The 13,261-nt window shown below is 33.9% G+C and overlaps 1 protein-coding gene across 1 annotated transcript in view; it reads left to right on the forward strand.

The window, feature by feature from the left end:
* LOC108281893 (transmembrane protein KIAA1109-like) overlaps window positions 1-13,261 on the forward strand; it is a 62,934-nt gene that overhangs the window by 29,747 nt on the left and 19,926 nt on the right. The window contains exons 6-9 of the mRNA XM_017497598.2: window positions 7,981-8,167; window positions 9,353-9,434; window positions 9,801-9,994; window positions 12,204-12,283. Of these exons, the coding sequence (XP_017353087.1) occupies window positions 7,981-8,167; window positions 9,353-9,434; window positions 9,801-9,994; window positions 12,204-12,283 (543 nt within the window). The remainder of the gene's footprint in view (window positions 1-7,980; window positions 8,168-9,352; window positions 9,435-9,800; window positions 9,995-12,203; window positions 12,284-13,261) is intronic.

A 13,261-nucleotide genomic window follows, 5' to 3' on the forward strand; every position in this document is an offset into this window, starting at 1 on the left:
TATCTCATTTATTTTATTAATTATTGTTGCCTCTGCAACCAGAATGCACTCTTCTGCATTAGTGAAGAATTTTTCCTATGTTCAGTGCTATATCTCTGGTGTCTAAAACAGTGACTAGTACATAGAAAACATTGAATAAATAATTCTTAAATTATTAAATAAGAATAATAAATAGGTTTTCAAATTTTAAGTAAGATTAAACAAAATACCGAAATCACTTTTTTCCTTCCAAAAATTGCTTTAGAGAAGTATTGAACAAATAGCAAGTCTATAAGCATTTAAAAAGCACCTTTTGAGACCTGGCATGTTGGCTCATGCCTGTAATCCCAGTGCTTTGGGAGGCTGAGGTGGGGGATCACTTGAGCCAGGAGTTTGAGACCAGCTTGTACAATATAGCAGGACCATGTCTCTACAAAAATTTTAAAAATGGGTTGGTTGTGGTGGTGTATGCTGCTGGCTTAATTACTTGGCCTGAGGTGGGAACATGCCTCAGCCTGAGTTACAGTAAGCTGTGATCACTCCACTGTATTCCAGCCTGGGTAACAGAGGAAGATCTTGTGCCTAAAAAGAAAAAATAAAATAAAAAACACCGCTTGGTCTCATATTTTAAAAGAGAAACGTTGTAGCTCAGTTCACATCCCACCTTTATTATCTTGTTTCTATTTATTTCACCTGCATTAATAATATTCCAGCCAGAGACCTGTATGATTAAACAGTAAATCAGATCTCTAAGCTTGGGTTGACCTCCAAGCTTACATGGCCTGTATTTCGTCAAGGCTTCTGTCCAGGAGCTTTTTTTTTTTCAATATCCCTAGCCTTCTGCCATCCTAAGGAGTGTTTTATGTGGCAGCACTCCTTTCATCCTCCATGCCTGTATTGCAGTATTATACACTTAGATACAAAGAGATAGATTGCCTAAAAGCACACCTCTAGAACAGAAACACAGGGAAAAGCACACATACAGAGAGGCGTATATGTGCACACAGAAATGGGCCTGCACATATAGGTACACTTATATACAGAGAAACATTTTCAAAGATGAGTGCATACATGCATATACACTCATGGAGCCATAAATACATGCACACAAGTGCTAGTACACTCATTATATCCCCCTCACAGAGATAAATACACACACAGAGGCTGCTTGCAAAGGTATCCTCCCTGCCCCCAACATATAGACAGGGATACCATTCCGGTTTAGCAGAGGCATATCCCCAACAGAGAGCATGTCCCCTCACAAACAAGTATCCTTCCAAAAGATAGGCACTTATTCCAAAGGCATCCATGTCTCATATACACATGCACACATGCGTGTACACACACACACACACAAACACATGGCTTCTTTTAAAAAAAAGTAATACATTGAGAATGGCTGCATTGGATTCTTCAGGAACTGGACAAAGGAGGTAAATAAATAGCAGAAAGGATATAGGAAATGATCCCTGTAACATTATTTACTAATATTGCGACTTAAGAATTTTAACTATTCTGAGCTTCATTTTTTAAATATATAAAATGAGAACTCCTCCACTTACCCATAGGATTGCTGTACAAAATAAATACTAGTTTTTTTTGTCTTTGAAGTCAAATTCTTACTAGTCACATATATATTTGTTTTCAAGTTATTCTCTTTAGATAATCTTTCATTCCAGAATGTGATATAATGTTCAGAATGATAATAAAGGCAGCTCAGCTCTATTGCACTCTTGCTGTGTTCCAGGCACTGTTTTAGGCACTCTGTATACACACTTTTATTTAATCCTCACGGCAACCCTAGCGATTGTAGCCCAAGATTACACAACCAGCAAGAAGTAGATTGGAACCCAGATTTCTAAATACTAACCTCTTCACCACAAAATAAAAGTATTTATCAATTATGTTGATGAATGTAATTACTATTTCAAAGCAAAAATAATGTTATTCCTGAAAATATTAAAAAATTTGTTTCTTCATGAGAAATTAATCAATGTTCAAAGCTTACATGCAGTATTTAAAATCACTAGGTTCTTGTAACACTAGAGTTGTCACTGACTTTTCCCTCTGCCGGGCATTTTGAAAGCAGTTTTTTTTGTTTCATTCACTATGATAATACTGAGAGTAAAAGTAAAAACTTTATATATCAGTTAAGAAAAGAATAATCGATCGACTCTTCTAAATATATTCTCTACATTGATTTCACTGTCTTCGAAAGCAGAGATCTTTCCATCCTCCTTATCACTGAACATGGTGGCATTCACATAGTGAGCTCCCTCCCTAAATATTTGTTAATGAAATACCCAATAGATAAAAGCTATAGCCAAGTGCAGTGGCACGTGCCTTTTGCCCTAGCTTGGGATGCTGAGGTGGGAGGATGATTTGAACCCAGAAATTTGAGGCCAGCCTGGGCAGTTTAGTGAGACCCCATCTCTAAAATAAACATTTAAAACTTATAGACATAAAAAAGTCTTAACAAGCAGTTAATTTATGGAGAAAAAAACAAAAGTAAATGCATGTTGTGCAACTGCTTAAACCTTCTGAACAAGCAGCTAATTGAGACTCCTTGTTTTCCAAAGAGAAATTAGAAAAAAGATACTTATTTAATTTTGTAATTGGGACACATGCTATTTGTAGTAAAAAAGGTAAGGTGCAGAAGTGCTGCCAAGGCCTTGTAATTCTTAGAATCAATACATGATACAAAGACAAAACAGTCTACTGACCTTTTAAAAACTGCTCAGGGTTTTCTATTTATGTAATTTATTTAACACACAAGATTTAAATGTAACAAGTTTTAAATTACTATAATAGATTATAGTAGGCTAAAACCTCTAAGTAATAAAATAACAGAAAGGGACATGCATTACCATCATTCTTTCATTTCTGGATGTAAGGCTTTCTTATGGTTAAGAAGAAAGCATAACTACTTAGATCCATATTTATTTAAATACTGTGATATATCATTGCCTGTTAAGAGTCAACTGGTCCTACAGTTTAATTATTTTCCAAAAGACAGTCTTTCTCATAAAAACAAAATAGAGATTTTTGACAGACACAATTGTTCTTTAGCTGACAATCATGTATAGCAGATCACTAATTTTATAACTTAGGGAGTATTTACAAACATTCTGTTGTAAACAAATTAGATGTGTTTTCTTGCTTTTTTTAAAGGGCTGTACTGGATAACTGACAGATCTAAATGTGCTCCTGGTATAGAATTTGGGCACTTGAACACCCCACTTTTTTCCTAATAGAGCAATTCAAAAACTTACTAATAAAAATCTTGGACCTACCTGCAGACAGACTTTGGTCCATCTTCTTGAAACGCTGAATGGACATCTGTCTATCCAGGCATGTGCCCCAATTAGGCTTCTAATTTTTCCACCAAGAAACATCAACCTCCTTCTTGGTTAACTGTGAAAGCATATGGATCTGCCCTTAATCAGCAAGAAATACTGATTATAAGGTCTTTTTAATGAACATAATCTGTTTTAATATTATATATAATGATTATATACTCTACTAATCTTGTTAGACTTTTACCAGAAACTTAGTTTGCAGCCTATTCAATTCCTCTGTCTACTATAGTCCAAATTCTTCCCTGAGTAATGGTAGACAAATAATGTACTTAAACCAGATGTTTATTCCTGCATTACTATTTGATATTATGTCTTTACTTTTGAAGGATATGACAGTGAGTATGTTTTTAAGAATGCCATCCTTCATACTAGAGAATTTCCTTTAAAAAAGCACAGGGAAGAAAAACTTAATTGACTCTTCACCAAAGTTGTGCTCCTCTGGATGAGAATTAAATGTCATACTTTAGTTAAAATTATGGGCAAATTATTAGTAATTGCAAAGGTAATCATTGATAACATCTATCAACTTCTAACATCACTGTAAAATAGAGGTGTGGAATCTTTTTTTCTATTGAAAATCATTGCTACACAAAAAATTTAAAAAGAACATTCAAGCCAAAAACAATTTAAATATTCTTAAATGTTAACAAGAACACAGAATATCCAAAAATTATAATATTTCTGTTCCAGATTATGGGCATTACAAAGAGCAAACAGAGACACAGCAATATGCTAATATCAAGAGAGTGACAAAAAGAATTCAAGACATTAAAAGAAATTATGGGAGAGAGCCACTCAAGGGAAGGCCAATATTTAAGCTCTTTCTATTAACCTGAGGTGTATGAATCTAAAGTAGTGACTACATTTTGCTGTGTTTTTCAAAGAAGCTAAATTTATGGTACTGTCCTGCCCAATAACCTTTATTGGCCATGCCTGCTAGGTCTTCGGGATCCTCCATGCACAGTTTCCAAATCATCCCCTATTACCCTGTTACCTTAAATTTACCACCAAATTGAATTTCTAAACACACTGTTTTTTATTTTAAACTGTACTTTAAGTTCTGAGGTACATGTGCAGATCTTGCAGGATTGTTGCATAGGTACACACATGCCATGGTGGTTTGCTGCCTCTTTCCCCCCTTACCCTGTCACCAACATCAGGCATTTCTCCCACTGTTAAGCCTCCACAACCTCCCCATCCCCCCACTGTCCCTCCCCTGGCCCCCCAACCCCAACAGACCCCAGTGAACATACTCATTTTCTAACCTCAGTGCCCTCCATCTGCCATTCATTCTACTTTCTGAGAAATGCGCAGAACTCTAAATATTGTCAAACCATGACCCTATTGGGACCATACCAAATGGTCTATATCAAAGTTAGAAGTTCTCAGTATTTTTCCTCCAATCACATTCACTGCTCCCTTTCTCCTTTAATTATAATTGTTTATATGCATCTGCTCCACCAAATAGATTCAGGTAGCACTCATTTCCCTCTTTCTTTTTTTTAAATTGTCTTCCCAGCTTAGCACAATGATTGAATGCCAAATAAATAACTGTTAAGGATTTTTACCAAAAACCACCTCTTTCATGAAAGACATTTGGATCAGCTATTCTCAGTTATTCTGGACTTCATACATGTATTCTGGTGAAGAGCAATTTCATTTTAAAGAGATGTAATATTTCATGATCAAATGAAGTAACTGCTTTCCTCAAAAAGAAAAAATGCTGGATTGGGTGCAGTGGCTCACATTGGTAATCCCAGCACTTTGGAAGGCCTTGGTGGGAGGATTGCTTGAGCCCAGATTTGAGACCAACCTGGGCAACATAGTGAAACTCTGTTTATACAAAAAATACAAAATTAGCCAAACATGGTGACGTGCACCTGTGGTTCCAGGTTACTTGGGAGGTTGAGGTGGGAGGATTGCTTGAGCCACGGAGGTTGAGGCTGCAGTGAGCCATGATCACATCACTGCACGCCACTCTGGGGGACAGAGCAAGACCCTGTCTCAAAAAAAAACTGTAAAACAATTTACGATTATAGTCTTCATTCTGTACTCTAGAAATTCTTGAATCAGAGAATTTCTGAAATCAGAAAATTCTAAAGTGGTCAAAGTCTTTAGGCTTACCTTTAAACTGTCAGTTCCTTCTGAATACTGCAGGTGTCTTCATCCTTTCCACATGCTGCAATCAGTATTTATGATAAGAATTTCCAAGGACTTATTTGGGCCGCAGTTGACAAGGCTGTTTTATAATACAAGGAGCACTGGACTGGAAGTTAGCAGATTAGGTTTTTGCTCTGACTCTACAAGTTACAATCAGAGGAATTTCTCTTTCTTAGTCAGTAAAATGAGAGATTTTGAAAGTATTCGTTATTTCCAAATCGATGAGGGGTTTTGAAAAGATCAATTATTTCCAAATTTTGTTGTTTGGAACAAAATTCTAGGGCAAATAGCATGGGATGTTAGTTCAAATGGACCTCCTCTGCTTTCTAACATCACTGTCCCCCTATAGCTTTATTTGTTCATACTAATATCCTAAACACTGAAAATAATTTAAGAATAAAATATCTAATATAAATATACAAAGAGGTACATTTTTCTTTCAAAATCATAAACCAACTGTATAAACAAAGACTTTGTTTCAGCTCTACTGTAATCTTGTTAACAGTAATCTTGTTAACAGTATGGCTTATGTTAACTAAATATGTTAAAAAGAAAAAGTTTAGTCAAGAGCAAATCATCTAACAAATATGGACCTAAAGTAAATCTCTCTAAGGAACAAACCAGATAGATTTAACAAATGAAATGAAAGGCAGAAATATTGGGCCTGCTCAAACTTAAGTGAATGTATCAAAAGCCAAGACTGAAAAGAACGTAACTGTTAGGAATATGTTTAGCCATCTCTGCAGGATTAGTTAATAAGATAACTTAAATGCCACCCAAAGTGATTCTTCAGATAGTTGATAGCAATTGTTAAGGAAAAGAGTTAGTAGGGCTGGGCATGGTGGCTCATGCCTGTAATCCCAACACTTTGGGATGTCAAGGTGGGCTGATCACCTGAGGTCAGGAGTTTGAGACCAGCCTGGACAACATGGTGAATCCCCATCTCTACTAAAAATACAAAAATTAGTTGGACATGATGGCGGGTGCCTGTAATCCCAGCTACTTGGGAGCTGAGGCAAGAGAATCGCTTGAACCGAGGCAGCGGATGTTACAGTGAGCCAAGATCGTGTCGTTATACTCCAGCATGGGCAACAGAGGGAGACTCCATCTCAAAAGAAAGAAAGAAAGAAAAATTTGTAGCAGTTGCTAGGAACAAAAGGTAAAAATGCTGGTTTAACAACTGGTACTGTAAAATCACAGTCTAGAGACGCATTAACATACTGCCATTCTAAGTCACGCATGAGAAACTACAAAATACCCATTTCAAACTCTCTCAGGATATATTGGATGACAAAACTTAGCCATTGTTCAAATTTATCTAATGAACAGCTGCTCTAGCTGTTGGAATACATTTTCTAGACATGAAGTCTACCCCTAATATTCTACAGATGCCAAATACTAGCCCATTTGTGCCAGTCCCATCAGGGAAGAGAGTATCATATAGTACATAAGTGGGGGGAAAGCTATGTGGGGCAAGAGAATGATAGCAAAACAATTAGAAGACTAAATACTAGTGAAGTAATAGTGAAATCTAAAGAAATTTTGGCTGGCTCAAACTTGTAAGTTTAAACCTATTTTCCTGTAGGAAAAAAGTTATAAATGACAGTAGATTACTAGGTGAAAAGAAAGGATTTTTCAACCAAGTGATGATAAAATCAGTTTTGTAAGCTCCATAATAGCTTTCAAAAACATCTATTATAAAGTGAAAAACATTTAAATATCCATAAATGTTTGAATTTGTTCAATAGACATACAAATGGATAAAGGGTATATAAAAGAGGCCTCAGAAAACATGGTGAATTCATTTGATAACAAAGTATTGACTGTGGTACCTTTCTTCTATGGCACTCTTTGGTTGACATGTGATGCGTTGTTTTAGATTATTTCCTCAGTAGAAACAAGTACCTCATCCGTCACTTTATAGATGGATTCATTAATCACTATTGCCATTTCTACTTAATTTAATTATGTCTTTTATTTGAGAAGATTGAAGTCCACAGTTCATAAAACCTCTGTTTTAGTAGCATGTATGTTTGAATAAATAAGTATTTATGAAAGATTCTAGTTTCTTTGATGCAAAAGTTCAAATACTAATACAATAATTAAATCTTCATACTTTAAACATTTTACTGCATATATTTTGGCATAAAATTATGGCTATATTAGGGTAAAGGTGTACTTTTACTCTACATGTTACTTTACTGTTCTTAACATAAAAACCTTTAAATTTTTTTCAGTATAGAACCAGAATTTAGAAAATAAAGTTGTTTTTAGAATGCTTAATTAAAATATAAGAGTAACGTCAACTTTTTTCTTTTTTTGGCCTGTGTTTTATATTTATTTTATTAATATACTTCTCTATATCATAGAATTCTATTTTAAAATAAATTGAATTACTTTAGTTGTGTAAAAATGTTTGAGTAAAAACTTTGAAGTTCTTAAAAAGTTGACTGAAAACTTGTTTTGTAATTGGTGTCTTTAGATCCGAAGGCAGAAACCAGGTTATATATCACAGTCAATGACTTTGAATTTCATGTCTATAATCGTTCGGATCTTTATGGACGCCTTCAAGAGCTGTTTGGTTTGGAGCCAACAATAATTCCACCCAAGAAAGAAGATGATAAAACACGGGAAAATGGAAGAACAAGAACCCAATCAAAAATTGAAAGGTTCAGTGTCATACTTGAATTTTATTAATCTCTAGCATTTAAACATTTGCCTTTATTAGAATATCATTGAGGCTCTGCACCTAATCAGAGTATAATGTTACTTTGCATATTAACTCAAACTTTTAGTAACATAAATAATTATATAAATATTTTAGAAATTGAGATAATATGGAATGTGTAATCAAAAAAAGTTCTGTTCTATTCCCTGCACACTAATCCTACTTGTCTCCATATTAATAACTACTATTATCAATTTAGCTTTTATCCTTTTGAATGTATGTACGTAAACATACACATACATATTTAAGGTACATATATAAATATATGATTTTGTTCTGTGTGTTTCTAAACATTTATGTTTAGAATACGTACCTCATATAGTGTGTACTGTTCTGTAATTTGCTTTTTATTCAGCAGTTTGTAAGATCATTTTGTATTTGTATATGTAAGTCTGCTTTTAAAAACACATATCTGTTGTATATGTAGGTCTACCTACAAAAATATTCTAGAACAGGATCAGCAAACTTGGACCTGTAACACAAGTCTAGCCCACTGCCTGTTTTGTAAATAGAGTTTGATTGGGCCAGAGCCAAACCCATTTATTTGTATATTATTTATCTATTTGGTGAATTGCTGTGAAATTTTCATTTCTTAATATTTTTGTACTTTGTATATGGCCAGCTTTCTTACTCTTGGCTTATTGTTTTCATTTCATTAAGGGAAAATTAATTGGCACAAGGCATTTGGGTGAAGGAAGGAAGAGGAACAACTGGATTGTTTTCAGAAGTGCTTAAAACAGTAGAAAATCACCAAAGGGACTTGTACCTTAGTCATTTATGTTTTAATAACAACTTTGGCTGTCTTATAAAATGTCATATAGTTACATAATGGACAAAATGGTAGATGTAATGATGGCATATCATCCCTTATAGTTTTGTCATTCTAAAAACATAGTTTTGTTATTATAGCTTGTCCATCTAAAAGTTGATATGATAGAGTGCTCCAGTAGACAGCTTTAGGAACGTTAGTATTCCTTCAGATGATCACTGCTCTGTTTACTGAAGTAGTCATTAGATGCATTTGGAAAGGTACAGCTGATATTAATAATATAGTCAGGAAGTGAACTATGTCCCCTTCAGTTATTTTTTTTTCTTATTCATGTCAGTTTTATTTTTTTCTTGTTAGAGTTAAAGTAAAAACAGAATCCCAAGATCCCACATCTTCATGGAGATCACTTATTCCAGTCATAAAGGTCAATGTGAGCACAGTAAGTAAATTCTACTATAATTACTGTTTCATGGGGTAGTAATGTAGAACTTTTAATTTTTGCAAATGTGATTTTAATGTAAGAAAATTAAATAATTTTGTTTTTTTTTAGTTCCTATGTCTGTAAAGTGTGAGGGAAATAATTATTTTAACATCAATACTGTTTTCTGACAAATTTGTGTTTAAATTTAAGTACTTAAATTTTCTTTTAAGTACTGGTTTAAATTGACCAATGGAATAATTTAAATAGCACATACTCCGAAAGTAGAATCATTTAGCCATTGTTTGAAAATGTTATAGTTTAGCTAAAGAAAGAAATATGGCCAGAATAGCATGATATAATATCTCTTACCCTTTTTTTTTTTAGGGACGTTTGGCCTTTGGAAATCATTACCAACCACAAACTCTGTGCATCAATTTTGATGATGCTTTCTTAACTTATACTACAAAACCACCTTCAAGTCATCTTGACCAGTTCATGCATATTGTGAAAGGAAAACTTGAAAATGTTCGAGTCATGCTTGTTCCTAGTCCAAGATATGTTGGTCTTCAAAATGATGAGTAAGAAAATCTTATAAAAATAATAAAAAAACTTATTATAGCTAATATAGATACAGCTAGAACCTTTAACATCTTTTTAATTTTTTTGCTACAAATGGTACAAAAATTAGTATATTTCTCTATTAAAGCAGTTAACCGTGTAGTCCTTCTTTATAGGATAAATGGATATGCTATCCAGTGATAAACTCTAATTTTAAATATTTTTTCTGCATGATTATAACTATAATTTTTTTACCCTTTTCTCTTAATTGTATTTTGGAAACTTATTTTGGGCAATTAGCTCCTGTTTGTATGTTAGGAGTTACACATTACAGGTAGGTTTTTGTTTCTAGAAGACATGAATAAAGAGTAAATTGAGGCTGGGTGCAGTGGCTCACACCTGTAATCTTAGTACTTTGGGAGGCTGAGGTGGGTAGATTGCCTGTGCTTAGGAGTTCGAGACCAGCCTGGGCAATACGGGGAAACCCCGTCTCTACTAAAACATACAAAAGAAATTAGCTGGGTGTGGCAGTGTGCGCCTGTAGTCCCAGCTACTTGGGAGGCTGAGGCAGGAGAATTGCTCGAACCCTGGAGGCAAAGGTTGCAGTGAGCCGAGATCGCACCATTGCACTCCAGCCTGGGCGACAGATCAAGACTCTGTCTCTAAAAAAAGAGTAAGCTGAATAGTTTCATTAGGGTGGAATACCATTTTGAGTTCGTAAAAGTTGAAAATTGAATTGAAATTACTCTTGAAAAATTTGGTGAGGTTTAGATGGTACAGTTTTGAGACCCATGTGACATTTCTTTAAGTTCTAAACTGTCAGTTTTCCATCTAACTTTGCAGATTTTTTTTTCCTTCAGTGAAGTAGCTGTTTGTATTTTTTAAGACTCATTATAGGAATGATGTACACTCACTTAGTGTGGTGGGGTGCTAAGTGGGAGAATGATGGGCTCTTGTGATTTTTATGTTTTTTTCTCAATTTTTTTGTGTGTGTAACAGATACTCCGGTTGGATTTATGTAGTTTAAGTGTTCATATGGAGAGTTTCAGTATGGTGTCTCAGCTTTTATCTTTGTGTGTAGGCATCTTATGAGGCTATATTTGAAACATGATTATTCCTTTTTAGTTCTAACTCTTGGCTGGCCTAGTGTTAGATTTTTCCAGGACTTGGCTAGAAATAGAGAGGGTTTTTCCTTTATGAGTATCATGATGACCTTGGCTTTAGATCATGGACTTGGTTAAGCAACTTCTGGAATGTGGACTGTGCATACAAATCTGTGCGAGTAAAGGAATAATACTGAATACATTGGGATTTTTTGGGAAAAATTATAGAGAGTAAGACGGAAAACTGTCTTGCTATTAATAATTTGTGTAAAAAGATTTAAAATTGTATTTTTCACTCATTAAAAGTAAGTGTGGAGATTACATGATGAGATTAAACATTAACCTTTGTGATTTAATACCTATTTAGAAAAAAATTGCTGTTTTTGCATTTAATATTATCTAATGATTGAGAAGTTAATTTTGATATGCAAGAAGATACCGTGATGTGTGACAAAGAGAAAAGTTGTTTAATCAAAGCAAGCAAAGATTGATGGTTTGTGGGAAATTATTGATGGTAGAAAAATGTTCATTCCAGAGTTAGAGTTCATGATGTTTGCTTTAGATTTATTTCAAGTTGATTAAATATTTGTGAAAATACATAATGTGAAGAAAAAAATGACATTTTTTCTAGATGATTTTGAATGCTTACAGTTTATTATACAGATAGATAAAATGATACTTATTATTTAGTTTTTAGTGTTATTAATATAAAATCATCAAATTTTATTTTAGTTTTGTTGTAGAATGTAGAATATTATTTTATTCCAGTGATCATCTATTGTATTTAAACTTTGTTTTAAATCAGTTTCTCTTATTCAAAAATGAAGGAAAAACATAAAACCAAATTTTTTCTTCCCCAATTTTTTTTTTCTTGAACTAATTTACTGATAAATTTTCAGTATCATTTTATTATTGAGTCTAATATAGAATAGAACTATGGAATAATTTGTTAGTATGGTTATTCGTGTGAAAGATGTTTTTCTCTCTTTTCAGGATGTTACTTGTTATATACTTTTTAGTTTTTTTTTTCTTTTTGTTTTCACCTATTGCAACCATTAACTAGTATACTGAACATTTTATATTCTGGAGATTTGTTTAGTTTGCTTTCTCCTCCACCTTTTTATAGACCACCGAGATTAATGGGAGAAGGTTTTGTGGTGATGCAGTCAAATGATGTTGACATCTACTACTACATGGATGAGCCAGGTATTGTTGTTTTGTTGCTATTTTTTTAAATGTGACAGAGTCTCACTCTGTCACACAGGCTGGAATGCAGTGGTATGATCATAGCTCACTATACCCTTGACCTTCCAGGCTCAAGCAATCCTTCTGCCTCAGCCTCTTGAGTTGCTAGGATGACAGAAATATGCCATCATGCCTGACTAATTTTTAAAGTTTTTGAGGAGACGGTATTTCGCTATGTTGTCCAGGCCGATGTCAAATTCCTGGCCTCAAGTGGTCCTCCTGCCTCATTCTTCCAAAGTGCTGGGATTGTAGGCGTGAGCCCACAGTACCTGACCTGTTTTTTTTTTTAAAAAGTATGTTTCATAGCTACAATTCTATTTCTTCTATGAAATGCTGATATCTAGTAATATTTTAAATCTTCTTGCTTAGGCATCAGGAAATGGTAAATGTAGGTATGAGTGAAAACATCTGAAAAATATCTGTGTTGTTTCTCAAAACTTGAATATTAATTTAGTATTATGGACTAAAATAGAACATTATTTTTTTCAAATTCGGTTTTCATAGATATACCTCAAAAATTGAGAATGCAGATGATCATGAGTGAAAACCTTTAAAGAATAGAGTGATAGTTAAGGTAGTTTATCTTACCTTAGAAACTTAGTATGTTAAATTTGAGACTTAAAGTTTAAAGATTGAAATCCATTTAGTTAAAATTCTTGACAGGTGGCTTCCATTTTATAAAAGTATCTAAGCATTGGATTTTAAGCTCTTTTTTCATACTTCTTCTCTTTTTATACCTTTCAGAGTATAAAAGTATTTAAGGTCAAAGTATTTTGAAAGTAAAGCTAGGTTGTTATTTGCCTTTTCACCCTGCTGACATTTGCGCTAATGGTACAGAGCAATGGTGGGTAAAACTGTTGTTGCTTTAACACTAATCAAGGCAGTGGTTCCTAATTGTACTAGTAGTCATTGAATTTTTCAACTGCCACATTCACAGTA

This window comes from Cebus imitator, unplaced genomic scaffold, assembly GCF_001604975.1.
Source record: "Cebus imitator isolate Cc_AM_T3 unplaced genomic scaffold, Cebus_imitator-1.0 Scaffold233, whole genome shotgun sequence".
Taxonomy (NCBI): Eukaryota; Metazoa; Chordata; class Mammalia; order Primates; family Cebidae; genus Cebus; species Cebus imitator.